Source organism: Pezoporus wallicus, unplaced genomic scaffold (assembly GCF_028554395.1).
Source record: "Pezoporus wallicus isolate ANWC-B61680 ecotype Strahan unplaced genomic scaffold, APGP_CSIRO_Pwel_v1 contig_5863, whole genome shotgun sequence".
In the NCBI taxonomy this organism is placed as follows: domain Eukaryota; kingdom Metazoa; phylum Chordata; class Aves; order Psittaciformes; family Psittacidae; genus Pezoporus; species Pezoporus wallicus.
The window spans coordinates 1,139,484-1,167,344 of record NW_026635152.1 but is presented as its reverse complement, the minus strand read 5'-3'; the positions used below and the strand labels follow the sequence as shown (position 1 = coordinate 1,167,344).

General features: G+C 56.9%; 1 protein-coding gene across 4 annotated transcripts; it reads left to right on the top strand.

Annotated features, from left to right (window-relative positions):
- The first annotated feature begins 1,832 nt into the window (after positions 1 to 1,832).
- On the top strand, positions 1,833 to 27,552 carry KCNC4 (potassium voltage-gated channel subfamily C member 4). 4 transcript variants are annotated; one of them, XM_057404429.1, is made up of 6 exons: positions 1,834 to 2,387; positions 3,071 to 3,336; positions 4,334 to 5,081; positions 10,358 to 11,294; positions 12,643 to 12,828; positions 18,676 to 18,842. In XM_057404429.1, exons 3-6 carry the CDS (start codon positions 4,431 to 4,433, stop codon positions 18,810 to 18,812), a joined length of 1,911 nt encoding a protein of 636 aa, XP_057260412.1. In that variant the 5' UTR covers positions 1,834 to 2,387; positions 3,071 to 3,336; positions 4,334 to 4,430; the 3' UTR covers positions 18,813 to 18,842. The 4 variants fall into 4 exon arrangements, with proteins under 4 accessions (XP_057260419.1, XP_057260412.1, XP_057260427.1 ...); XM_057404436.1 differs by lacking the exon at positions 3,071 to 3,336 and having other exon boundaries at positions 1,833 to 2,387; XM_057404444.1 differs by lacking the exons at positions 1,834 to 2,387; positions 18,676 to 18,842 and adding an exon at positions 26,284 to 27,552 and having other exon boundaries at positions 2,851 to 3,336.
- The last annotated feature ends 309 nt before the right edge of the window (positions 27,553 to 27,861 follow it).

Sequence of the window (27,861 nt, the reverse complement as noted above, 5' to 3'; positions counted from 1 at the left end):
CAGGTGCTGCATCAATTGAGCCTGGCTCAGGGGGGTACCTCAGGCTCTGTGGTACCCACACGTGGAGCTCGCTGCTGTGCTGAGCTGTCCGACCTCAGTCCACCCTGGTGCTCCCACTGCTGTGTGTGCTGGGTGGCTCTGATCCTGGACCCAGAGACCCTGGACAAGGCTCATTGTCCCCAGGCCACCCTACAGCATGGAGGGACCTCCATTTGTTTGATCCCTCTTTCTGCCTGCAAAAGCAAACCCAAGCAGCGCCTCTGCTGCGTCCATGGGGTTGCAGCTATCACAGGGATCTCAATGAGCTGCTGCCATGGAAAAGCCCTGGGGCAGGAGATAAGTGGGGCAGGGTTTGGCTTCATCCACCCCACAGGGTGCCAGGGGCTGGGAGTGGGTCTGGAGGGACCTGGTGCCACAAAACAGCGGAATGAGACAACCTGCAAAGGATGATTCTGGCCCTTGTGGGGTGAGAAAAGAGACCCAGGCGTGAAATTTAAGCCAAACCCATTTGTTTGGGGGTTTATTCTTTAAATGATGTCTCATGACAGCGAGGCAGGGAGCCTTCAGAGCCCGGTGGGAGGTGAAGGCTGCTGCTGGATCAGGAGGTGGGTTTTGGGTGTCCCATCCCAAAACAGCTCTTGACCTGGGTACGGACACACGGTGGAGCCACTGACAGCGTCGTGAAGCGGTTCCCTGAGCACCCCGGAAAGGAAAACAGAGCCCGTTACCCCGGCGCTTAAAGATGGGGAAACCGAGGCTCAGCAGGCTCCTACCCGTCCCCAGCCATTCCAAAGGCAGACGCTCGCCACCCCCATCCCCGCTCCAGCGCAGCCTCCTCCTCCTGCCCCCAGGCCGTGTTTATGGAGCACAATGACATCAGTGATGCTGTGGATGGAGCCAGATGCGCCGCCGGACCGAGACGCCCTCGTCTGCTGTGGTTTGCCTTTGCCTTGGCTCCAGCTCCGTGGCAGGACCCACAAGGTGGCACTGTGCGAGAGCAGCCATGGGCGCCCAGCGCTGCGCTCTCCGGAGCAAGCTGGGGTGCAGGCACTTCGTGGGGATCACGGGATGAGCCGGCTCCCCTGCCAGGCAGAGCATGGGGAGGGTCAGGGCGGCCAGCGGTGTCCAAGCACCCCTGTGCAGCCCAAATAGCCCTGTTCAGCTGGTGGCGAGCAATTTAGTGGCAAAATCCCCCCAGCAGAGGTGGACCTTGCCCGCAGGTTGTGACGGATGCTCTGGGAAGATCCATCTTCCCAGAGAGCGTTCCAAAAGGTTGCTTTGAGGCTCATTCCCTGGGGAGCTGCTCTGCAGCATCAGCGCCTTGTGGTGCTGTGGGTGCCACCATCCACAGACCTGCGATGGGACCTGTCCCACCGAAAGCATGAAGGGAGGAGGGCAGAGGCCTTGACTGGAGCATCTAAGGGGTTGCTGAGGTTCAGTGCATCTCTTTGTGAGCAGAATCCTGAGCTGGAAGGACCTGCAGAGGTTGCTTTGTCCACCTCCACCCCAAAGCAGGATTTTCTCTCCCTAAAGTGAGCTGAAGTCCACCTTCCTCCTCCGTCCCTCCATGGATGGGGATACGGCATGATCGTCACCCTCTCCTTTAGGCCATGCAGCCCTTGGAGCATCCTGTGGCCCACCGTGCTGGCCTTGGTGTGCCAAGCTGTCACATGTCCTGTGTGTAGGGCTCAGGGTGTTGTGCTGGGTCAGGGGGAAAAACAGGGCAGAGACCTGGGGGGACACCCAGATGTCCCCTACCCATCCTCAGGACCCACCTGAGGGCTGGGGGACCCACCTGCTCTTCAGTGCATCCCGCTGTGGATGTTATCTGAGATGCCTTCAGCCTTGCAGGAGGCCCCTGCAGAAGTGACTCCCTCTTGCTCCAAAAAGGCCCTTTTTTATCAAAGCTTTTTCTATTTTTTCTCTCTTTTCCTTTCTGGTTTTTTTTTTCATGGACATTAACAATCCGAAGGCATATTTCGAGAGCAGACAGCTTTGGGCGGGTGTTGCTGGCTTAAAGATCTCTTCCTTCCCCAGATACAACCCATTTGTCTGCCTGGCCACCTCCTCCCACCCCGGGATCAGCCATGCTTGGGTACACCAAGATCTCCATGGGATGAAAGCCACCGGGATGAAATATTAGCAGCAGGTCGCTGCATTCCTTCCCTCCCGGCCGAGCCCGCGCTGCGGGGATGAGGAGCTGAGCTGCAATGCCTGCCCGGTGATGCAAGGCTCCATCTTTCCAGCACGGTTTTCCCTGGGGCTCCGATCTCTCCCGCTGGTGCAGCCCCGGGTGGTTTGGGTGTGGAGCTACCCCAGCCTCCCCCCGCTCAGGATCCGGCCCTGGAAGCTGTTGCAGTTACTCTTGGAGCAGGGCTCTCTTGGGGGTAAGATCTGAAGCGCGGCTCTCAACGCCTCGTGGTGGTGGTTTTGGGTGGAGCTTTGCCCCCAGTCACCCCCCCAGCACCCCCAGTAAGGGGCGAGCGTGGCACCGAGGGGACAGACGGGCAGGGGGTGCGGAGGGACATGGGGGGATGCTCAGAGGCTGGGGAGGTGCAGAGGGGGATGCTGGAGTGGGGCAGCATCCCCCACTCACTGTCCCTTCACCCTGCACCGAGGACTCTGTTATCCAAGTGCTGACCCCCCCCCGGTTCACCCCCTGACACCTCAATAGCGGGCCTGTGCTGGGCTTGGATCCTATCTGTGACCCCAAAGGGCGCACCTGCACCTCCTCACCCTGGCAGCATGGGGTCCCTTGGGTCTTCACCGTGGTGACAGCCTTGTCCCCTGGGCCACCGCAGCTCTTCACCTCCTCCCCAGCCCGAGGAGATGGGGCTGAGCATCCCCAGGAGATGGGGCTGAGCATCCCCAGGAGATGGGCTGAGCATCCCCAGCCCCCCGGGGGTGCAAGACCCCCCCCAGGGAGGAGGGTTTAGGGGAAGGGCCCCTGGTACTGGGGTGGTTGGTACCCTGCTCCCAGCGTCGGGGTGCAGCCGTGGGGAAGGGGCATCTTCCACTCGAGAGCTGAAAGAGGACGAGGAGATGCTGAGGGAGGGTGATGGGAGGGAAGGGGGCGTCTGGTCTGTCCGCAGGCACCCGGCTCCCCACCGGCCACGGCTCCGCGCTCGGGGTCGGTCTCTCCTGACCTCCCGGTGAGCGAGGGATTGCGAGCCAGGGAGGGATGGGATCTGCTCGAGCCTCTGCCAAGAGCTGGCTCCGGATCCGCAGGCAGCTCCGGGCTGCATTTCCCCTCCGGCGCGAAGCGGAGCCGGGGTGTCCGGGGTTCACTCCTCGCTGACACCGAGCCCCGAGACCCTCACCCGCAGCCGCGGGGAGGTGAGCGGGGCCTGGGGGCGCGGGGGGCCGGGGTGGGGGGCCGGGGCGGAGGGATGCGGGGAGGAGGGAGGGATGCGGGATGGAGGAGCGTGGCTGGGAGGGAGGGATGGAGGGATGAAGGCGGGCGGGGGGCGCAGCGGGGGGCTGTGAAGCGGGGCGCTGGGGCTCGGGGGGGGGGTCCCCGGCCCCCCCGGCGGGGCGGTACCGGCTCCCGTAACCCCGCCGCTTGCTCCCAGATCTATAAAAGCCCCGGGGGGCGGCGGCGGCGCCGCTTCCCCCGCCGAGCCCCGGAGCTGCTCCCGGGAGCGACCGCGGGGCGCAACAGGGCCCCCCCGGCCCGGCCACGCGTGAGCGCGGCCCCCGGCGTCGCAGCCCCCCCCCCCCCCTCGGGGGAAGGCAGGGCCCGGGTGGGGCAGCGGGAGGGGAGGCGGAGGGGTCGCATCCATCAACACCCCCCCAGGTCGGGAACCAGGAACGAGCCCCCCCCCACCGCCGCTGTCCCCCTTCTCCCCGAGCACGGCCCGGGGGGGGGGGGGGTGCGGAGGGAGCACGGAACCGGAGGAGCGGAGCGGGAGGGGCGGGCGGCGGGGCCCCCCCGCGCCGGGCGCTGCAGGTACCGGAGTGGGGGACGCGCTGCCCGGTGTGGATCGGGGCTCAACCCCCTGTATCCCTCCTCCCTCGGCCCGGCCTCGGCGGCGGCAGCAGCATCAGCAGCATCCCCAGGCGGGTCCGCATCCCCCGGGTCAGCCGCTGTGTCCCCCCCCCGCAGCCCCGAGCCCCCTCCTGCCGCACTTGTTGCTGCCCGGCGGGGCTGGGCTGGCTCCTGGGGTTTAGGGCGGTTTTATTGGGGGTTAGGGGGTGGTTTTAGGGGGGGTTGGAGGTTGCAGCCTCCCCTTGCTGTGCCCCCCAGCAGCCAGCGGTGTCCGGCTCGGCTCCAGCTTGCTCCCCTCTGAGGCCGGAGCCAAGGCTGAGCCCCACCTTTTCCCCCCTTCCCCAGTCCCATCTGTGCCCCCCATCTCCCGCCTCCGCCGACCCCCAGCTCCTCGCCCGGAGGAAGGGTGCGCGTAGCGTGCATCTCCCATCCACCGAAATCTATGATCAGCTCGGTGTGTGTCTCCTCCTACCGTGGACGCAAGTCTGGGAACAAACCACCCTCCAAAACATGCCTGAAGGAAGAGATGGGCAAGGGGGAAGATTCGGACAAGATTACCATCAATGTAGGGGGCACCCGGCATGAGACCTACAAGAGCACCCTACGGACTTTGCCGGGCACCCGCCTGGCCTGGTTGGCCGACCCCGATGCCCAGAGCAACTTTGACTTTGATGGGAAAAGCAACGAGTTCTTCTTCGACCGTCACCCTGGGATCTTCTCCTACGTGCTCAACTACTACCGCACCGGGAAGCTGCACTGCCCCGCGGACATCTGCGGACCCCTCTTCGAGGAGGAGCTGACCTACTGGGGCATCGATGAGACGGACGTGGAGCCGTGCTGCTGGATGACCTACCGCCAGCACCGTGATGCTGAAGAGGCCCTGGACATCTTCGAGAGTCCCGAGCCTGGTGGAGGGGCTGGTGGAGAGGAGCCCGAAGAGGAAGGGGGTAGGGAGATGGCCCTGCAACGCCTGGGCATGGATGACAGGCCCCCAGGCGCGGCGGGGGCTGCCGGAGGGGCTGGCTGCTGTCGGAATTGGCAGCCCAGGATGTGGGCGCTCTTTGAGGATCCCTACTCGTCCAAGGCGGCAAGGGTAAGCTCCTGAAACACAGTGGGGAGGTGGGATGGGAAGATCCGGGGGTTGTGTCTTCATCTCTCCATCCCCATGGGGGAGATGGACTTTGCTAGTGGGCCCCACCATAGCCATCCCCCTCCCACGATGGGGCACATTGGCCATACCTCATCCTACAGGAAATCTCTTCCATCATCTCCCCATCCCCTCCCAGTGCATCGCATTTGGGCTGAAACTGGGAGCAAACCCATCCCCTGCCCCCTTTGCCCACCTCCTGGGCACACAGAGATGAGGGATTGTCAGGGAGAGTCCTTGGCAAGGCTGAGTCCTGCTGGACCTTCAGGATGCTCCAGGACAGGCAGGGTTGCTTGGGTTCCTCTCACCGGGTTGTGTGCAAAGCCGCATCTAATGGCCCAGGTAAGGAGTGGGGAGAAGGGGCTGGTGCCTGCTGGCTCCCAGATCAGGCCCTGAAGCAGATGGAATACTCATGGTTATCCCTAGGGAGCCTGTGCTCCTCTTCTAGAGCCTCAGCAGCCCCAAAGGGCATCCTGTGCCTCTCCACAAGTACCTCTCCCTGAACCCCACCAGCACCCTGGTCCCATCACCCTGGTCCCCACCATCACAGCATCAATGCTGCCCACAGGCGGCATACGGTGCCCATCAGCACATGCGAGCACAGGCTCTGAGCCACAGTAACACCCAAATACCCGCCCCCTCCAACCCTCCTCATCTTCACACATCCCTGAGGACCAGGTACACTGTGTACACACACAGAGGAGCACGTACATGCACCAACACCCCTCCGTGACCCTCCTTGGCCGTGCAGACTGTCCTTACCCACAGACACTGACACGCTCAGGATGTATCCCACGTAACCAGGCGCATCTCTGGGCTCCCAGCCTGGCCCAGGCACTATTCTGTGCCTGTGTTTCCTCTCCCAGCTACTCTTAGATCAGTCCCAAAGTGCTGCACACTGACCCACACCCCCCCCCATCCCCACCTCATCCCATCCCCACCCCATCCCATCCCTGCGTGCGTATCCCCCATCACACAGCTTATCAATCCACCACATGCACACATCCAGGCATTTGAGCTCTAAATGAATTCTAGATGTATTTAGAGGTGTAAAAAAAAAGCCCTCAATGGTAAGAAATCCTGCAGGCATTTCACACCCACCAGCAGCACACGGGGCAGGGGGTCACTTTGTCAAGGCAGTGTTTTTGCTGCTAACACAAAAGCAACACACACACGCAGAGGATGCTTGGCCAGCAAGAGCTTAACTTGTTTTAAAGGGGTTACCTGATCCTTTGCCCATCCCTGAGGGCTCATCACCTCGGAGAGATGCTCTGAGTGGTGCAAAGCTCCAAATAAAACAGGGAGGAGCCCCCAAAATAAACCCGAGCACAATAATTCAGCTCAGATTTTTCACACTGTTCTTTGGTTCTGCCTCTCCCGTGTGCTGAGCTGCTCTTGGAGAGGCATTTGCTTTAGCAGGAGTGTGTTGGAGGGAACAGAGAGGGAACAGGTTGTGATGTGAGCCCTGGGTTGGAGTGGGACCAGTCTGCACTGGGAGCTCCCAACTTCCTTCTTCCTGCTCCAGGGTAAAGGCTCAGCTCAGCCCTGCCATAGGGATGGTAGCCGTGCAATGCGATCCCCCACAGTCTCTTCTGTTCCTATTTCCCACTCTCAAATATCAGTATAGCCCTGCAATGGCTTAGAACTGCCTCGGCAAAGGGGAAACTGAGGCACGGAGCAGTGCATCCTGCCCAGTGCACCCAGTGAATGTGGGGAGCTGCTGCTGGCTTGGAGTCACCATCCGTCACCGGGATGCTCCGGAACCCATGAGCATCTCTGCGTGTGCAACGCTCATGGTGCTGCCGTGGTGTTTTGGGGTGGCTGAAGTGGCATTTCTTTAATGCTGCCCCATTTTAGGGTCTCCCCGTTCCTTTTCGGAGCAGAAGGGGCGCTGCTGACCACCACGCTTGGCCTGGGGATGCGTTGGAGAGCCGGTCTTCCCCAGCCCTGCCAGCACTGGGCAGGAGAGTGGCACAGTTGTGTATGTGAACCCTCTTCCTCCATTCTGACAGCAGTGACTCGAGGGCTGTGTATCTCCAGTCCCTGCTCCTCCTCATCCATGGAGCAGCCCCTTGGGCCCTGACTCAGTTGGCTCCTGGCTATTTCCATCTTTCCCTCCTTCCAGCTCCTCTCTCCCAGCACCTCCTGAGCTGGCAGCCTTGTGAGCCTGTGGTTAGAAACTCTCCTCCCCAAGATTTCAGCCTCTTTTCCTTGTAGCATCAATCCCACGGGATCATCGATTCCTGTGTCTCTTCCAGCCTCAGTGGAAATTTGGTCCCTGAACTCCCAGTTGGAGTTTAAAACTCCTTTTGTCCCCACATAAAGCTGCCCTGGTTGTGATTTCACCTCTACTTCCAAGCTCTCCTCATTATCCCTTTGCAACCCAACTTGTGGGGTCCTGAACCTGGCTTCCATTGGGAATTCCAGGCCAGTGACCGCCTCTAGGGCCATGGAACATCCATCTCAAACTGTTGAGCACATGTTGAGATCATGTACATCACCCATAGGTTGTGGAGGGTTGGTTTCATGGGACTTCCAGTGCTGTACCGGTGGTTACTTGAGCTTGGAGCAGAGGCCAAGGCTGCACTGAGCCATCTCTGGTCGGATCTGCAGCTGACACAGAACTGGAGCAGCACCATTGACTTTGCAGGGGACGATGGCTGGCACCGGCTGTGAACCTGATTCATCTATTTTTAGAGGCTGCTTTTGCTCCTGGGGCTAAATCAGTTCTCACCTCCACGGCTCATGCAGCAGTTGCTTCATTCCCCCAGCGTTCCAGGGTCTCACTCTCTTCCTTGGTAATTTCCTCCCTCTTCTGTTGCCTTGAATTGAAGTTTTTACTCTTCCAGTCTGCCTATGATTCCCCATCCAGGGAACCCCGGGAATGTTGCTCAGCCTTCTGCTGCAAAGTGGGTTATTCTGGCTGTGTGTGGACGTGTTTGTCTGCTTAAACTGGTCTTGCTCTGAGATCTCACTTTTTTGTTGGGTTTGCTTCCCAACTTGTGCACGGCTGATGGGTGACGGCTGCCTTTGGAGCTGCCCCCATGGAGCCACATCACAGCATGTGGTCCAGTGTGGTCTTATCTGAGGGGCATGGAGCATCTCAGCACATCCCCAAGCAGATGTCTATCACCAGGGCTGGAGAATCATCTTCCAGAGGTTTCTCCATCAATTAGAGCCTGGCTTAAACTTTATTCCTACCTTAGAATCATAAAATGGTTTGTGTTGGAAGGGACCTTAAAGCTCCTCCAGCTCCAACCCCTGCCACGGGCAAGGACCCCTTCCACTAGAGCAGCTTGCTCCAAGCCCCTGTGTCCAACCTGGCCTTGAACACTGCCAGGGATGGGGCAGCCACAGCTTCTCTGGGCACCCTGTGCCAGCGCCTCAGCACCCTCACAGGGAAGAGCTTCTGCCTTGGATCCAACCTGAACTTCCCCTGTTTCAGTCTGAACCCACCACCCCCTGTCCTGTCACTGCAGTCCCTGATGAAGAGTCCCTCTCCAGCATCCTTGTAGCCCCCTTTCAGACACTGGAAGCTGCTCTGAGGTCTCCCCGCAGCTTCTCTTCTCCAGGCTGAACAGCCCCAGTGTTCTCAGCCTGGCTCCATACGGGAGCTGCTCCAGCCCCCGATCACCCTTGTGGCCTCCTCTGGCCTTGCTCCAACAGCTCCACGTCCTCCTTATGTTGAGGGCACCAGAACTGCACCCAGTGCTGCAAGTGGGGACTCACGAGAGCAGAGTAGAGGGGCAGGATCCTCTCCTTCACCCTGCTGCTCCCACTCTAGGGATGCAGCCCAGGGTACGTTTGGTTTCTGGGCTGTGAAAACCTTTGGAGGGCTGAAGCTCTCTATGCTGCACCCACATGGGTTTGCCCTTGGGGACACCCCTCAAGGATGCTCCCAGCAGGCTCAGGGCTGCTGGCACATCGCTGCTGGTGGCCAGGGCTGGGTTTCTCTCAAGCGTGACTCAGGCTGTCTCTGCTGCTGATTCACTCCAGCCGAGGACCTGGGCTGTGTCTCGGTGCCGCTGCCTGCAGAACGCAGCCACTCGGGTGGCTTTGACAGCACAAGGTCACATCCTGCTCGGGTGTGTGAGCTGCAAAGGGTGCTGAGCGGGATCTGCTCAGGGAAGCCAAACCTGCCGTGCCTTTGTGCTGGAGGAAGGTAGAAGAGCTTTTCTGACCGGAGTCTTTTCCTCGGGGGCTTTTGGATGCAGATGGGTAATGGACTCATCATGAGCTCATCCTGTCTGGGAAGGCTGAGCAGGATTGATGGGGGGACGACAAAGTGGTTTCTTTCTGACACAGCCTGAGGTTTCCATTGTGTCTTGCTGGCCCCTTCTCACTCTCATCTGAGGCAAAGCAGGGTGAAGGGGATGTAGAAGGGATATAAGAGGTCTCCATCCAGTCCAACTGGTCTCACTGGTTGGGCATAGGGGAGAAATGGGAGTATCTGGGTGACACCAGGCCCAGGCAGCAGGAGGATGCTGACCTCTGCCTATCCTCTCCTCCTTGTCCTGCCCTCTCAGTGCTGGGAGCATTGATGGGCACGTCGTCTACCCCTGCAGGGAGCGGACAAAGGGCCATCTCTGATACATCCAGACCCCAAACCTCACAGTTGTGAATGGTGTGAATGTCTCATCTGGGTGGGCATTGGGATGAAAGTGAGGGAAAGATCTTTGACTTAGTCCTCTCAAAGTCCCCTATTAATGTGTGTTCCCAGTGGAGGCTTGCTCCAAACCCATGTGCTGCGGGTCTCCCTTCATCCCCATCACTGTCATTTCTGGCACATCTCCAGCCACATCTGGAGCCCAGCACATCTTCCCCTGCACCTATCATAACACTTGGAGAAAGGTTCTGGACTGATGGCCCCAGACACTGAGGTTTGCTGTCAACTCACGGGACAGTGCAGGGAACCCTCCTCATTTTCAGTCCTTATGCCTGGGGAAGTGGGTGGCAGCAGCTTAGCTCTGGGGTGTTTTGAGGCTGATGCGCTTGTTTTACTGATTGAGGACTTCTCCCATCCTTACTATTGCTATTCACTAGCAGGGGTTAGAAGAGATGGACCAAAGGCAGGTGACACCAGAAGTGTGTCTCAGGCTGCCCTAAAGTTGTTGTCATGGTGGTTCGTAATTGCTGCTCTCCTCCAAAGAGGAGAGGTTGTCCTAAATCAGGAGGGGTTGACCCAAATCAGCTAATGGCCCATGTGCTTTCTACTACTGCAGGTAGTTGCTTTTGCCTCGCTTTTCTTCATCCTGGTCTCCATCACAACCTTCTGCCTGGAGACACACGAGGCCTTCAACATCGACGTCAACGTGACGGAGACCCTCGTGGTTGGCAACACCACGACCATCCTGCTGACGCATAAGGTGGAGACGGAGCCCATCCTCACCTACATCGAAGGGGTCTGTGTCCTGTGGTTCACTCTCGAGTTCCTGGTTCGCATCATCTGCTGTCCAGATAAGCTTCTCTTCGTTAAAAACCTGCTCAACATCATTGACTTTGTGGCCATCTTGCCCTTCTATCTAGAGGTAGGTCTCAGTGGCCTGTCCTCCAAAGCTGCCCGGGACGTACTGGGCTTCCTACGGGTGGTCCGTTTCGTCCGGATCCTCCGGATCTTCAAGCTGACCCGGCACTTTGTGGGTCTCCGGGTGCTGGGCCACACGCTCCGGGCCAGCACCAATGAATTCCTGCTCCTCATCATCTTCCTCGCTTTGGGGGTCTTGATTTTCGCCACTATGATCTACTACGCCGAGCGGATTGGGGCCAAGACGTCCGACCCCCGTGGGAGCGACCACACTCACTTTAAGAACATCCCCATTGGGTTCTGGTGGGCTGTGGTGACCATGACGACCCTGGGCTATGGCGACATGTACCCCAAGACCTGGTCGGGCATGGTGGTGGGGGCTCTCTGCGCGCTGGCCGGGGTGCTCACCATCGCCATGCCCGTGCCTGTCATTGTCAATAACTTTGGGATGTACTATTCATTGGCCATGGCCAAGCAGAAGCTGCCAAAGAAGAAGAAAAAGCATATACCCCGTCCAGCCCCGCTGGACTCCCCGACCTACTGCAAATCCGAGGAGAACTCCCCCCGGAACAGCACCCAGAGCGACACGTGCCCCTTGGCGGTAGAGGAGGGGGCAACTGAGAGGAAACGGTCAGGTGAGACCCCCAAAGTGGGGCAGAGGGAGGGGGAGACCTCCAGGAGGAGCCCCCAAGGCAATGTCTTTGGTTCCCTGTATCCCAGAGTCCCTGAGAGCTGCCCTGCTGCTGGATATACAGCCCCCAGCTCTTGGGTTGGTGAGATCTTGGTGCAGAAAGGGCTGAGGCCCTTGGGTGTCCCGGTGTTGGGTGCTGTGTTGGTGGACCACGATGCTGCAGATCAAGATCAGGGGAGTAAAGGCCAAATCATGCTTTCATAGATGAAGTCACGATAGTGTGACTCAAAGTGTCCCTACCCAGCCCATCTCTTCCTCACACTGACAGAGGTCACTTGCCCAGTTCCCATCTTAGCCTGGTAATGCCCTTGGGGTAGATTTTGTTTTGCTTCCTCCCACCATAAACCAGGACAAGCTTCACCAGAAAGGATAAATCCATGGATATTCCCTGGGACTTGACTCCACCTCCCCATTCATTTCTAGTAGATGCAGCATCCCTGCCTGCTAAGGTCAGCGCTGCTCCAAATCCCGTGCTCAGGCAGGAGCAAAGTCAGCCCCTCTCTCTTTATGGTTTGGTCTCATGACTGAGCTGAAGTTTGGGGTTTGGCCAGTCTTTCCTTCAGGTCAGGAGAGTTAATTTGCAGCAAGGACACAGGAAAGACCCTGGTTGTGCCCTAAGTTGTGCCACATTAATGATGTGGCATTCACTGAGGTCAGCCCTGAGCAGCCACATGTCTGGCCACATGTGTAGCAGCGATGGTCCTTCACCTGTGAGCACACAAGGAGCTCCAAATGCCCTACAGCAGTTTTCCTTTACAAATCTCCCTTTTCCACATGCCTACGCATCCCAACTGCTCTTGAGGAACAGGTCAACCCCATCCCTTCACCCCACCACTGATGCAGGAGCTCAGGCCAGACTGAGCATCGCATCCTCTCAGCTAATGAACCACAGAGTCAGAGGCCATCATTAACACTTCACCACTAACCTGAGCAGCCCTTATCTCAGCTGTGGGAGTTTTGGAGAGCTAATTCCCATCAAAGAGGTGGGTGGATCTCAAAGACCAGGGGTGTTTCTTCTCTACTTGGCTTTGCAGGGTATATAACCCTCAGTAGGAGTAAAAGCTGCTCTTTGCTGCTTGGGTTGGGATCTAGCGTGGTCCTGCTCCCCTGGTCACTCTAAGTTAGCACGTCCAGGCTGGCATGGCAACCTGAATTTGTAGGTGCTGCTTTGGGCCACTTCCAAAGTGGTCTTCTGCTTCCTTGCATGGTCTAAGCAAACCCTTCCATCCACGCCAAGCGCCTCATCCTGTGGGTTCCTTGACTGCTGATGGGTCTCTGCCACCTTCTTGCAGACTCTAAACAGAACGGTGAGGCCAACGTAGTGCTGTCGGATGAGGAGCAGCCGCTGTCACCCACCGAAGAGGAGAAGCGGCCCATGCGGCGTTCCAGCACCCGGGATAAGAACAAGAAATCCTCCACGTGCTTCCTGCTGGCCACAGGCGACTTCTCCTGTGCGGCGGATGGAGGCATCCAGAAAGGTATGGCTGATGTGGGAGGTGGAGGTTTGTTGCACTGACCCAAGACAGTGGTTCATGTCCATCTGCCTGCCTGGATGTTGTTCTCTGCTCCCCAAATCCACTTGTCCTCCTGCCTCTCCATCTGCTTCATGTCCGTCCGCTAGCTCTATACTTTTGCTTTTTGCTCCCCCAAGTTCTCCTCTCCTATTGTCACCATTTGGGGTCTGTGACCCCAGGCTGGCTGCACTGCCCTCCTTGGGGACAGCACTGTCCCTTTGCTCCTCAGTGCTCCAGCTTCTCCTGTCCTTCCAGCTCTTCTCTTTGGGCTTCAATCACCCATCTCAGGGTGGTGTGAGGGGGGCATCCCTCCTGGGGCTGGGACTGAAGGTGGTCAAAAGCTTTTCAGCAGGGGAAAGAACCCACAGGCTTTTCCCTTCCTTTTCCCCTCTGATGTCTTCTGGTGGGTTCGAGCGTGGGGAGCCGTGATGTGTCAAGTGCTGCCTTGCCAAAAGCACCGGGCTGCCAGCAGGGCTGTCTCCTCTGGGTTTGGAAAGTGAGAGTTGAGTGTTGAGGTTTCCAATGGGAAACTGTGGGGGAGATGAGTCAGGAAAACACAAACCTCTTCTTTCCCATGACAAAGCAACCTCCTCTTCAGCCTGATCCCTTCAACCGGCCTCCAGCCTTCTCTGCCCCACCACTGAGTGTGCCCTGGGCCTGACTTCCAGCCCCCAGCAGGGTAAATCCAGTCCCCACCTTCACCCACAAGATCCAGCTGCACCCTCGAATGCTGGGATAACTCAAGACACAGCTCAGTTCTTTAGTTCTGTAGTTTGTCTTCTGTGTCCAGGGTGGTGTGGGATGAAGACCTACCTCTGCCTCCTTGGTACCATCATCCCAGTATCTCACAGGGAATGGGGCACGGGAGCTGGGACCAGGGAGGACAAAAGATGACGTGCAGCATCTCTGAGCTGCACATCCAGGCCTGTTGGCTCGTGGTGTTGGTGCTTTGGAGACCCTCAAGGGTTTGTTGCTATAGCATTGCTTGGGATGGGCTCTGGGACACAGGGAGCTGTTTGGAGGCAATCACATTTATTACATTAGTAGAAGCAAATTGGCTGCTTCTTCAAGGGAAATCAAGAATTCCGTTTGGCATTCCTGAGCAACCTCATCCCTTAGGAAGAGGGAAGAAATGCGAAGCTTTGCTCATCTTTGGGCAGGAGGGTGCTAGACAAATATTGCCTTGAAATGCCTCGTGTTTTTTCCTGGAAGTGTCTTTTCCTGTGCAGTCCATCTCTTAATGCCTGTTAATGGAACGGGGTGAGGGGGCTCTGGTCCTGCTCCAGTCTGGGGGGATGCTGAACTGGAAAGGATGAAGTGGAAGGGTGAAAGCCAGTGCTGATCTTCATCCTTACAAGATACTCAAGTCAGGCATCCCTTCAACTGAAGCATTTGAGCTTGGTCCTGCTGAAGTCAGGACAGAGTAGATCTAAGAGCTGAGGATCCAGTGCTGCTTTGCTGGGCTCCCAAATCACACTACTCAGTTGCAGGAGACCAGGAGGTTCTTCTCCTTGCCTGGTGGCAGCAGCTATTCAAAAATGCATTTTGGTGATCTTTCTTGGCCTGTTCTGGTGTCTTTCCTGCAAATGTCATCATTAAACCAGATGTTGACATGGGTCACTTACCCCCACCTTGCTGAATTGGTCTTTCACCTGGAGAAAGGTGGATCTGGCGTCCAGAGTGGCTTGAGTGATGCATGAGACCTTTTGGGAAGAGGGAGCCTCAATATCTGGGACCAGGGAGGGGAAGAGATGATGTGCTGTGTCTGAGCTGTATACCAAGCTCTGTTGGCTCGTGGTGTTGGTGCTTTGGAGGCCCTCAAAGGTTTGTTGCTGTAACACTGCTTGGGATGCTTGGCCTCTAGGGGATGGACTGGTGCGATGCTTCCGTGGGAGCTCAGGGATGATGTCTTCCCTGTGAGATGCTCCAGTGTGGTCAGGGTTAGTGGTGACCAGAGGTGATGAGCAGGGCAAAGCCAGCCTCATGTGCCCAGCCGTCGGGAGCCACAGAAGCGCCTCTTCCCTCATCCTGATTTATCTCCCGCTGAGGCTGTTTGTTCTGGTACTGGGATGCTGGCAGCTCTGCAAATTGAGATGAGCTTGGTTCTGAGCCCGACTTGCTGATGGCCATCTGTCAGATCCTGGGACAGGTACTGATGTCTGTACAAGCTGTGGAAATCGGGAGCTGGAGCTGGTTCAGGAATATGCTGCAGATCTCAGCATCCATCATGGTTCAAGCCCAATTCCAGTGGTTGGTCTCATTGGAGCAGCTCAAAGAGAAAGGTTACCCCTGCCCACCACCCCATGGGCATGGGCCTTGGAGAAGATAAAGCTGATTGCAGTGGATTGCTGCATGGCATGTGTTTCTTGTCCCTGTTGCTGCTTATAGAATCATAGAATCGTTAGGGTTGGAAAGGACCTTAAGATCATCCAGTTCCAACCCCCGTGCCATGGGCAGGGACACCTTACACTAAATCATAACACCCAAGGCCTCGTCCAACCTGGCCTTGAACACTGCCAGGGATGGAGCATTCACAACCTCCTTGGGCAACCCATTCCAGTACCTCCAGTACTTCCTTGCTCCCTTGTTGCTGGTGATATATCCAGACCCTTTATCTCCCTTCAGCACTCAAGGCCTGCTCAGGAGTCCCCCAGAATGTGTCCTACTGGGGCCCAGACACATTGGGATGGGTCTGTCTTGGCACATGAACCCCTGTCCTCTGCTTAGGTGGAGGGATATGGACATAGGATGAGTTCAGCATCCCCCATGCCGCTGAGACGGGTTATGATGGTCTAGGGAAAAGGTAGTGATTGAAACCAGAGTGGACAAGGGGAATGGCTTTAACCTGCCAGAGGGGAGACTGAGATGAGCTCTTAGGCAGAAGCTCTTCCCTGTGAGGGTGCTGAGGCGCTGGCACAGGGTGCCCAGAGAAGCTGTGGCTGCCCCATCCCTGGCAGTGTTCAAGGCCAGGTTGGACACAGGGGCTTGGAGCAAGCTGCTCTATGGAAGGGATCCCTGCCCGTGGCAGGGGTTGGAGCTGGAGGAGCTTTAAGCTCCCTTCCAACAAAAACCAGTCTGGGATTCTATGATTTCAAGAGGAGGCACAGGCAATGGGGTTACATGGACGGAAGGGGATTTACCCTCCTCCAGGTCAGCTCTTGCAGCACCTCCCGTTGTCTGCACATTCAGCATGGCAACGCGGCAATTTCTGGCTTGGTTGCCAAACCCTAAAGCATCACACAGCTGATTTTTCGTCTGCTGCTTGCTATTAGTGCAGGGCTGTGACCAGCATGTGGCTTGAGCAGTGTGGGCTCGAGCGCGGGGATGCTCATGTGAGTGATGCTTGGGTTAGGGAGGGGGGAATGAAGCGAGGACAAGCCCACGTTTGCACGGGAACACACGTGTGAGTCCATGCACACACAGCTGAGCACCAGGCCGTTGTTATCAACAAGCACAGGCGTTCTTGGGCAATGCTCCTGCTTGCATTACCCTGTCCCCATCTGCTGCTGGCTCAAAGCATATGTGAGCGTGCACGTGCGAGTGGCTGCTGGTGGGCAACACGGCATTGCCCCACTGCTCTGCTCAGAAGATGCCTCTCTACGGCTCCTTGGCAACAAACCCCTATATAAAGCAATCCCAGTGACCTCAGTTGGCACCTATGTGAGTTACTGGGATACCGGCTCCGTTAAGGAACAGCACTGGTGGCAATTAGCACAGCACAACTCTCTAGTGTTTTGCCTGAGTCCGTGGAGGCACCTGGCCCTGGGTTTGGTGGCATTGAGGGCTGGAGCCCTGAGCTCCTTCCCAGCTGCTCCCATGAGTGTGGTTTAGGAATAAACTGAAGGAGAAGATGAAGTGTGGGGCTTGGGGCGGGTTTGCCCTTGGAGTCCTGTTGCAGAGGGACCCTGGGGCAATTGAGCATCTTTGTAAAATGCCACCCCAAACTGCGATGTTTGAGACTTAATCAAACCTGGCAGCAGGACTTTGGCCCTGTTCCTATGCCCATTGCCATCCTTTCCTATGCAGTGATCTGAGCAAGAGGGCAAAGAGCATCCCTATAAAGTGCTCAATCACATCAGTGGGTCCTTGCATTGCCAGCAAGCCCTGTAACATCTCTCTCTGCCAAACTGATGTTGTTTGGGTGCCGGATCCATCCATAACCCCAAGCTTTCAGGGACCAGTTTCATCTTGGCACTATTGCTTCCCATTGCATGGGCTCAGGGTGGCAGGGGAATGTGCGAGCTCTTCAAGAAGCCTCCGTGCTCCTTTGAAAAGAGCCAGGTTTGCAGAAGGATGAGCCTGAGAGAGGTTCTGGGGGGTTATTTGAGGAGCAGGGGCTCTTTGCATCAGCTGCAAGCATCTTCAGTGGGAAACATCCCCTGCTCCCACCGGCTCAGCGCTGCGCTCGCTTCTCTCCTCACTTGCTGCGTGGATTCATGCCAAAAAGGAAATAAGGAAACTGCTCTTCTCTTCTTTGGGGCCTGATTCTGCTCCTGCTTCCAATGGGGGAAGAGGAAAAGCTTTGCTGAAGTCAGCAACAGGTTTAGGCAGGTGGCATTCCGTGCCCTGGACATGGGGCTGGGTTATCCCTGCTGGCTGCTGCGGCTGGGAAATGGTTAGGGAAAAGGTATTAAAAGGGGATAAAAATCAGATTGAAAGGGACAGGGCTCTGGAGCCTTTTGCAGACGATGCTCATGTCTCAGCATCCGCCTTGGGGGTGATGCCGTGAGCGTTAATCCCTGATCCAAGCCTAAAACCGCCTCAGCTCCCGCTGTCGGTGCCTTTGCAGGGAAGCAGAACCTGAGGAGGTGCCACGAAGTCCCCGGGGGGATGCGGGGCGGGTTCCCAAGCTTGGCACTGCCGAAGGGGCCATCCATCACCTTGTTTTTCTGCTGTCAGGGAGGAGCCTCCCTCCTTCCCCCCCCTCCCCGGGTCCATGCACCCGCTCGCTGGTGCTTGCAGGGAAGGCAAAGGCTGGGCTGGATTCGCTCATCCCGGGAGGATGCAGCACGGTGCAGGGCTCATCCTGGATGGGACCATCCTTATCTTTCCGTGTCTTGGCAGCAGAGCTGTCCCTGCAAGCTGCAGCGATCCAGAGAGCAGCTCTTGGGGCTCGTGTCTGAACAGGGCTGCTGCAGAGACCTAAAAAGCCAATTTTCACTGCAAATAGGTAGTTTCTGTCCAGAAAGACAAGTGGCTTTTGACCTGTGAGAGCATTTGTTCTGGCTGTTGCTTTCCAATAAAAGCTGGAGCAGTTTCTGGCTCTTTGTAGGGGGTGGGAAGGGTTCTTGTGCTTAAAGCAATAGAAATATCTGCTCTTCCATGCAGTTTCTCATGGAAAATCATGAGCGCATCTACCTGCTCCTTTCCATACAGAAAGGTGTCAGCAGCAGCTTGCTGCTACAGCCGGCTTAAAGACGGGAGCCGGGGGAATAACTCCTTCCAAATCCCATGTTTGAGTTCTGCTGCTTTTCCCCATTTGCTTCAGCCCACAAAACCCCCAGATTCATTCCTCATTCAGAGCAATTTGGGAAACCAAACCCAACACCCCCAGGAACGGTTTGGTTTCCCAGCATCAGCGACTCCGGAGTCCTGGATTCGGCTGGCGCTGCTTGGGGAGCTGAGGGCAAGGGAGGGGAAGGTCTGGATGATCCCAGGAGCTTGGCTGCCCTCAGTAAACCCATCTTGATTGTTCTTTCGGGGGTTGAATTGGGGTGCGGGGCCGGGCGATGCTCACCCTGGTGCTCTTTGCTTTCCGAGCCTTAGGAAGGAGGCTGCTCGGCTCTAACCTGTCCCGTTTTCTTCACCAAGGCTATGGAAAATCCCGGAGCCTAAGCAGCATAGATGGCGTGGCAGGATCCACGGTGGGCTTGGCTCCCCTCACGTCCCACTGCAGCTCTCCCTGTCCTCTGCGGCGTCCCTGCTCTCCCGTCCCCTCCATCCTCTAACGCGCCGCCCGGATCCCGCTTTGCCGTGCCGTGTCGTGTCGCTCTGTGCCCCCCCCTTCCCCGGTGACACCGGGTCTCCGCGGCGCTGCCCGAGCGAGCTGGGACATCTCCAGCCCTGAGAAGCGGGCTGTGATCCGATCCAGCCGCCGTGCTCCCCCTGCCTGGTTTGCAGGACGTGTAACGTCTCCGTGGAACTTGTCTCCTCTCCATGTGTTTGGGACAATCCCTGGAGCAGGTGGGGTTTTCCCTTCTCCCCCCCCCCCCCCCTTTATTCATCCTAAATAAACTGGGCCAACCCATGCGATTCCCTCTGGTGTCGAGCCCTCCTTCCCGTGGGCTGTTTGCACTTGGGTTAAAGGGTGGTAGAGACGCAGGGAGGACGCGTTGACTCATGCAATTATAGCTCATTGTGCTGGAAATGGCTGAGTTCGTATCATTTTAGGTCTCTTTAACTCGGAGTTTGAAAAACAGCTTCAGGTTTCTGGGGGCAACAGATGAATAAACCTCAATTCCCTGCCCAGCAGCAGTTCCCCTCTGTTTTGTGCCTTTTTCTGCCTAAGTCACACTTGCTCCTTCCCTTCTTGTGTCTGCTTCTCTGTCCAGCCTCAGGGATGGTTGTGGGGCTCAATGTGGCTTTAGCATCCATGAAAACCAGACCATGGAAGTTCTAGGGCCCTGGCATGGGTGTGGGGAGAAAAAGTAGGTTGGGGTAAAGGTTTGGCAAATAGACATGGATGCTTCCATGAGGAGATGGGAGGTGGTGGGGAGAGCAATATGGATCCACAGGAGTGGTTGGGGAAGTGCTACTCCTGTTGAATAGTGGGGAAATGAGAGACTTGCAACAAAACAATGCCTAAATGGATGGGGGGATGAATCCTCTTTTGAGATGGATGCAGGGTGCTATGAAGAGAATCCCCATGGGGATGGGAGCTGGGTTTGAACTGGGTGATCCCCACCCTTGGGAGGATGTGGTTGGAGTGCCCAACTGCCTGTTGTACTGCTACTTTTTGATCACATATGTTGGGTTTTGGGATGATTTTGAGTGATATTCCTGAACTGGAACAAAACCTGCGGTCCCCTGAGTTCTGGCTCATTTCATAGAACCCCAGCCTGGTTTGGGTTGAAGGGAGCTTAAAGCTCCTCCAGCCCCAACCCCTGCCACGGGCAGGGACCCCTTCCATAGAGCAGCTTGCTCCAAGCCCCTGTGTCCAACCTGGCCTTGAACACTGCCAGGGATGGGGCAGCCACAGCTTCTCTGGGCACCCTGTGCCAGCGCCTCAGCACCCTCACAGGGAAGAGCTTCTGCCTAAGAGCTCATCTCAGTCTCCCCTCTGGCAGGTTAAAGCCATTCCCCTTGGCCTGTCCCTACATCCCTTGTCCCAAGCCCCTCTCCAGCTTTCCTGCAGCCCCTTCAGGCAGTGGAGCTGCTCTCAGGTCTCCCCTTCAGGAGCCTTCTCTTCTCCAGGCTGCCCCAGCCCAGCTCTCTCAGCCTGGCTCCAGAGCAGAGCTGCTCCAGCCCTCGCAGCATCTCCACGGCCTCCTCTGGCCTCGCTCCAACAGCTCCACGTCCCTCTTGTGCTGCTGCCCCAGAGCTGGATCAGGGCTGCAGGGGGGTTCTCCCCAAAGCACAGCAGAGGGGCAGGATCCTCTCCCTGCCCTGCTGTTCGCTCTGGGGATCAGCCCAGCACTGCTGGCCATCCAGTTTCCAGCTCCATCATCCCAGTTCTGCTTCTCTGGAGGCATCTGGGTCTTGGGTGGCTGAGAAGAGCTGGTTTGGTGGGTGTAGCCCTGCCCCTGACTGACATCCTCCTGCTTTCTTGGCCTCTTTCCTTACTCTGAGTGCATCCAGCTCAGTGGCGCTGGAGCCTGGGGACTTTCAGTCAGAGGATGGGGAGCAAAGCTTAGCTTTGCCTGTGTTTAAGAATAACAAAAGCCCCAGGAGCTTTTTGGGGCTCTCACCCTTCCCTTTCATCACAGCCAACCCAGAGCTGGTGCTCAGGGGACGCTGCAGCGTGAGGATCCCCTTGGTGGATGACTGCTCCCTGCACCTTGAAGGAGCTGAGCTGCATTTTGACAGATCCCACAGGCAGGAGCCCCCTGCTCCTTCCCAGGCTCCCCGTGCCTCAGTTCCCCTCCGTTTAGACGAGGGTGAGCACCGGGAGCCTCCTGCAGTAAAACTCCTTGCAGGCACAGTGCAAGAGATGCTACACAAGGAGGAAGCGTTGAGTGCTTCATCTGGCTCGGTTTATTTCCTCCCTACTGAGTTGAAGGAGCTGCCAGGAGGAGCCAGTCACCACATCTCCAAAACACCCCCCTCCAAGCCCTACACGGGGCCAACAACAAGCACTTGCCTTTATTTTGCTGTTCTTCTTTCCTCCCTGCCTTCCCCTGCCTCAGCCTTGGGAGCAGAGCAGCCAGAGGTGAAAGGAAGCAGAAAAGAGGCAAAAAACCCTTGGTGCCCTGAGCTGGATTATGGGGTTTGATGGCAGCAGCTCAGCACCACACAGACCCGGTGCTGCAGTTGGATTCTGCTTGGATTCAGGGTGTAATTAGGATGAGCATCCATCCTCTGCCCAGGGTATCCTGTGGTGGTTTCTGTGCCATGGGACTGATTCCCCCCTCGCCAGCAGCACCAGGGTTGATGGTGTGCCTTGGTGTAGCTGCATTCCTTGGATTTCTGTAATTAAAAGGTAATTCCCACCTCAAACAATCGGGCAGCTTTCCAGGCTCCTGAATCACCCCAAATCCCCATGAACTGGGTGAAGGCGTGAGTACGGTAGCACCGTACTGGTGCTTGTCTGGTGCATCCTGCCCTTGGGAGCTGCTCCTCTCAAAGCAGGAGGAGCTGGAATAGCCCCAGCCCATGCAAGAGGGAAGGTCACCCTGGTTGCTTTCAGTGGTCTCTGAATCATAAATGATTTAACCAAGGTCATGCACTGACTTTGGGGATGAGCCAGGCATGAAAACCCAGCGCTGCTGCCCTGTCTCTTGCAGAAGCAGCACATCAAGAGCCTCAGACTTTGGGGTTGGAGTCTCTTGGAAGCAGAGGATTAACCCTGGAGCAGATCCACAGCCACAGATCCCAAGCGATCCCATCCTCTCCTTTCCCAAAGCAGCTCATCCAAACACTGGGGCCGGTTGCTCAGTGTGGAAAAGCCTTTGGTGGACCCCCAAAACCCCTTCATTCCCCATCAGAGCGACGAGGCTTGAGTGTGAGAGCTGACATGGAGCCGGTAGGAGGCAATTTTTAGCAGTGGCGTTATGCAACTCGGGAGAAGGGATGACTAATGTGCAAAAAGCTCCTCTAAACCAGCCCAGCCCCGAATGGGAGACAGAGGGATTTCAGTGGGAGGCACCAAACTGTTGAGAAACCCATCGCATCTTGTCCCTCTTCCTCCCCGCCGCCTTCTGAGCAAGTGATTTGGGGGATGCAGGAGGGGGAAAACAGCATGCTGTTATTTTTAGGTGGGGTCTGGGTTGGTTTTGGGGGCGACTTGGCAGCGGTTAATCCCCTCTTGGATAGCACTCTATGAGGAGCTGTAGCGGAACAGAAGAGCAGACCACTAAATATCTCTGGAGCTCAGGGTTTTATCTCAAACAGCGGCCAAAATTGGCTGCCTAGAGAATAGGATAAGAATAGAGCAAGAATATACGATACTTCCCCCGAATATCCTCCCAGCCACTTATCTATGTTTAGGGATATGGCAAGGAACACACGTTCCAGCTAAGGGGAAGAGCAGGGAGAGAAAGGAAGGGTGCTTGATTTATGCCCAAGTCCTAAAATGGCATTTAATCCCCCCCCCCGAAAATCAACTGGTGTGCAGTGACTGTCGGGGCAGTGAGCTCACCAGCTCCATGGGATGGAGGGAGTGTGTTGGGTCTGATCTGCTGTTTTATTCTCAGTGGGATGCTGTGATTGAGTAGGAACATGCAGCTAAAGCATGGTGAATACCATATACATAGCATGGTGCCAGGTTGATGGGGCTTGGAGCAAGCTGCTCTAGTGGAAGGTGTCCCTGCTCATGGCTGGGGAGCCATGGATGAACTTTGAGGTCCCTTCCAACTCAAACCAGCCTGATTCTATGATATATACGTGCCCCTTGCCTATGTATAGTGTAATGCCCAGCAGTGTGGTACCCGGGGGAGTTTTAGTGCCCTGCAGTCCTCCTCCCGTCATGGCTGCAGATGCACGTGATGCTCAACAGCAGGATCAGAGATGCTTCATTGGGACGATGTTGGTGTTGCTGCCCTGAGGCTGAGTCCTTGCATCCCTCTCTGTGTGTGTCTGCTGAGCCCAGCAGCACTTTGGAACAAAGATCCAGCCCCCCTAACAACCCAGCCCCAGTGCCTCCACAGAGCAGCGGTGCAAGGAGTAACACCAGAGCAGCCTCGTCCTGTGGATTTGGAGGGATTTGGGGACAGTTTCCCCCTTCAGCAGCAGCTTTTCCCTTCTCTCTTCCTCCTGGAAGGCTCGGAGCCCAGGTGCTGCGTGGAGGCCGTGCTGCCATCCCGGGTTACATGCAAATATTAATTGTTCCTGGTGCAACAACTGCTCTGTTTCTCGGGAGATGCCTGAGAGAGCTGAGAAAACAAAGGCCTGTCAGGCAGCGGGGCGGGAGGTGAAGATGTCAAAAGAGTAATTGCTCTACCCAGAAGCAGCCTGGTTCTGGCTTCCCCAGCGCTGCCAGGAAAAATCCTCAGTGCTTATTTGATGACAATAAAACCCAATGTAGAATAAATAGCAACCCCATCCCCTGCCCATGCTGACGAGGAACAGGGCGAGCAGAGGCAGATGCAAAATAAGATGCAGTTGAGCTTATAAATAGGTGCCTCCCAGCTCCCAGTCTCTTACTTAACCTGGAGCAGACGCAGCCACAGATCCCAAGAGATCTCATCCTCTCCTTTCACCCCACGGGGCTCCCAAAGCAGCTCATCCAAACACTGGAGCTGGTTGCCCGGTGTGGAAAACCACAAGGCCAGGTTGGATGGGGCTTTGTGCCCCAGCCTCTGCTGGGGATGGGATTCTTATGCTTTTCCCCCATGGGAAGGTATATGGAGGCTTGGAAAATGTTTTGCTAACTGCTGGGGAGTGGATCATGCTCTTCCCCTCATGTGGGACGGGTTGGGGCAGGGAATATGTCCTGGTGGCCATGGAACATATAATCCTTTGGCTTTCTGTGGGAAGAGAATCAGCCCGATGGCAGCACCGCGCCGACACAAGGCTGGGGACCAGCCCTTGGCTGGTGCAGAGGATGCCCAAGGTGAGAGGTGGCTTTGTGGATGTGCAGCCCCCCAGGGTAGCATCTCTGGTCCTCACAGATGCAGGTGGCCACTGGCTTTTGTTCCATCATCCTGACATCCTCCATTGTTATGTGGTCCATGGAGATGGGCACTGTGGGAGATGCAGATGTGGGCCGGGATGTGTTTAACTCCAACATGTGGGGAGCACAGTGAGATGCTCTGCCCCATGAGGCACTGCTGGCTCTTCCGACCCCTCCTGTGTCAGTGGAGGAAGGAAAAGGACCTGAAGTGTCCTGGGGTGGCCTTGGAGAGGTGACGATGGGGGCCATCCCTGCAGGAGTGTTTTGGCTTTTGCTGATTCCTCTTTCAGCAGCTTTGTCTGCAAACAATGTGGGGGAAAGAAAAAGGAGGCAAACCCAGAAGCAAGTGCATTGGCAAAGCAAGAGGAGTTAATGTAGGACCTACCCAAACATTGTGCTGGAGCAGCTGGAGGCTGGCAGCCTGTGAATGCAGCGCTTGAGGGTGTCTGGGGAGAAGCTTCGCAGCGGAAAGTGGGACTGTGTGAAACCCAGCGGTGTGTGCCTGCACCCCAGAGTGAGCACAGGGCAGGGAGGGGATCCTGCCCCTCTGCTGTGCTCTGGGGAGACCCCCCTGCAGCCCTGATCCAGCTCTGGGGCAGCAGCACAAGAGGGACGTGGAGCTCTTGGAGCGAGGCCAGAGGAGGCCGTGGAGATGCTGCGAGGGCTGGAGCAGCTCTGCTCTGGAGCCAGGCTGAGAGAGCTGGGCTGGGGCAGCCTGGAGAAGAGAAGGCTCCTGAAGGGGAGACCTGAGAGCAGCTCCAGTGCCTGAAGGGGCTGCAGGAAACCTGGAGAGGGGCTTGGGACAAGGGATGTAGGGACAGGCCAAGGGGAATGGCTTTAACCTGAGGAAGTTGCTGTGCGCTGCGAGGATGCTCTCAGGGCTGGACCTGCCGCTGGAGCTAGGAGCAATAAGCTGAGGCAGGAGGGCGGTTTTCACGTGGTGGCTTTGTCTGGGGGGCAGTGATTTAACAACGAGGAGAACAGAATCTCTCCACTGTTGTTATTTATTTTTAGTGGTGCTAATTTTCTCCGGGGCTCGGAAGCTGCTTTCCAAGGCAGGTCCCTGGGGGCTGAGGGCAGCAGGGCTCGAGCTCACACACAAAATGGCTTTGAACGGGGAGGAGATGGGAGTTAAAAGCCGAGTCGTGTCCCTGGGAGATCAATCGACCTGATGGGGAGTGTTTCGAGCAGGCCACAAGCTCTGCCAAGAGCTTTTAGCTGCTCGCAGAAGAGATTGAACCAGGAGTGGGGAGGTTTTGCAGCAGCCGCTTCGTACCGGTCCCTATATTGCTGCTGGGGGATGGTGATGGGTCTCCCAAACCAGTCCTTTTGGCAGCTCTATATGTGGGGACCTCTCCTGCAAGCCCTGGGGTTGAGGGACTTCAATCCCAAGGGTTTTTTCCTGGATGTGCAAAGCCTCTGCATCTGGATGCTGCTCATCCAAGCTGCGCAGTGATGCTCCATAGGTGATGAGACCTCTCTTTTGGGGAAAATGAGATGCTTTTGGAGCTGTGTTTGGTGTTCGGGGGGAAAGTTGGGTCAAAGCCCTGCTCAGGAGCTGGTGGGGGGGGTTTGCAGCCAAATCCCTGGGTAGAAAGGGCAGCTCCATGCCTAATCGGGTGGATCAGGCACTGTCTCCCTGTCTGATGGCCCCTCGCCTGGAAGCTGGGTCCTGGCACACGGGGAGAGGCAGTGTTGTGACTCAGAGCTCCAATCAGTGGTAATTAATTCAATGACAACGAATGAGAGGGACAAGGAAAAACACTGTGGGATATTAATGCACCAGGCTTGGCTTTGGGACATCTGGCTCGGGAAGTTTTTGTCAAGAGCAGCTTTCTGCAGGAGAGGGTTGCAGCAGGGACAACTTCTTTCCTCTGCCCATCATTTTTACCCCCAGAATCAGCCTGGCTCCACGTTGTTTCCCAAGTTTCCATCTCTGGGTCCTTTCTGAGGCTTTGTAAAACATTTTTTCACGATTTACTGAGGGAATAGCAGCATTTTATCCCTCTGGAGAAAACCATTTCACTTTGTAGCTACCCTGGTTTCTTCACCCTGCAATGTTTGGTCCCCTGGAAGCCCAATCTCACTCTCCCACGTCAGCTGATGAAAGCAGTGTCTAATGTGTTCAATCCTTGTGTCTTTAATTGCAGATACCTGCCAAGACGTCCTCTCTTCCAGTTACCCCCAGGGTGAGGTGGTCACCTTCTCCTGAGCTCTGGCTGGATGCAGGCAGCACCTCGGTGAGGGATGCCGTTCCTGAGGGATGCTCTCCCCAAGGGATGCTTTCTCCGAGGCAGAGGGATGCATACCCTGAGGGATGCTGTCCCCAAGGTGGTGGGATGCTGTCCCTGAGGATGAGGGATGCTTTGCCCAAGGGATGCATTCCCCAAGGCCAAGGGATGCATTTCCCAAGGCTCTGGGATGCTCCCTCTGAGGTCAATGGATGCTCTTCCTAAGGCTGAGCGACGCATTCCCCTAGGGATGCTCTCCCGGTGGCCAAGGGATGCATTCCCCAAGGGTGATGCTCTCGCCACCACTGAGGGATGCTCTCCCCAAAGGAGATGCTCTCTCCAAGGACAAGGGATGCATTCTCCAAGGGAGTTGCTCTCCCTGAGGCTGAGGGATGCGTTCCCCAAAGGAAATGCTCTCCCCAAGACTAAGGGATGCTCTCCCCAAAGGAAGATGCTCTACCTGAGGCCAAGAGATGCTCTCCCCAAGGCCAGGACATGCATGCCCCCAGGGATGCTCTCCCAGAGGAGCTTTCCTTGCCCACCACAGAAGTCCAAAGCTCCAGCCACCAGCTCTGTGGCCGGGGCAGGGGGTTGGCAGCCGGGTCCCCCCACCAAGCGGTGCTGCAGAGCCATGGGACCAGGTTGGGGTGCTGGGTGTGGCCCCGCTCCCCTGCCTGCTGCCAGCCCTGCCACATACACGCTGCCCATGTCCCCAGTGCACCCCCAGGCTGCCCCCTGCCCCTTGCCCCTTGCTTTCGGATGCACCTCGCTCCTCCGGCTCCAGAGCCTCACCGGGACATCACCATCCACGCTCTGACCCCTCCATCGTCACAGAGCCGCTGGGGACCCTTCTCTGGGGCTTCAAAGGCTCCGTTCAAGGTGCCATGAGCAGGTGGCTGCCCCATCACCCCCTTCCCATGGGGGCTCACCCCAAGGTGCAGACCCCAGAGGATGATGGGGACGAGTGGGTCAGCTGGGGCACAGGGATGGGGATGGGGAGCGATCGGTGGCTGAGGTGGGGTGAACCCGGCTGGCCTGGAAGGGTCAGTGTCTTTCTAATGCTGTTACATATCTCTGTGATCAAGGCAATACTACTCCCGTTTCTGTCTGTCCTGTTCGCATGCCTCTACCTGTCCAACCGTACTAGAGTTCAAATAAAGACATCCGCGAGCTGAGTCAGCTCCTGTACCCCTCCTGCCGATGTGTTTCCTCACCATCAGCATCCTTTGTGCCCACAAAGCCCTGTCCCAAAGCTGGGATGTCCCTGGCAGTGGGAATGGTGATTTCAGCAGCGGCGTTGCCTGGATGTTGTGGCCAAGCTCCTCACTTTATTGCACATCTTGGAGCAGAGCCCACTGGAAAGCCCACAGCAGACTGGTTTCACCATCCACACAATAGTCATTCGTTGAAGGAGAGGCTCTGCAGAGCTGACAAATGCATTGGCTCTGCCTGCTCTATCAAAGATGAAATAATCAGCATTGTGGCTGCAGCGGTGCC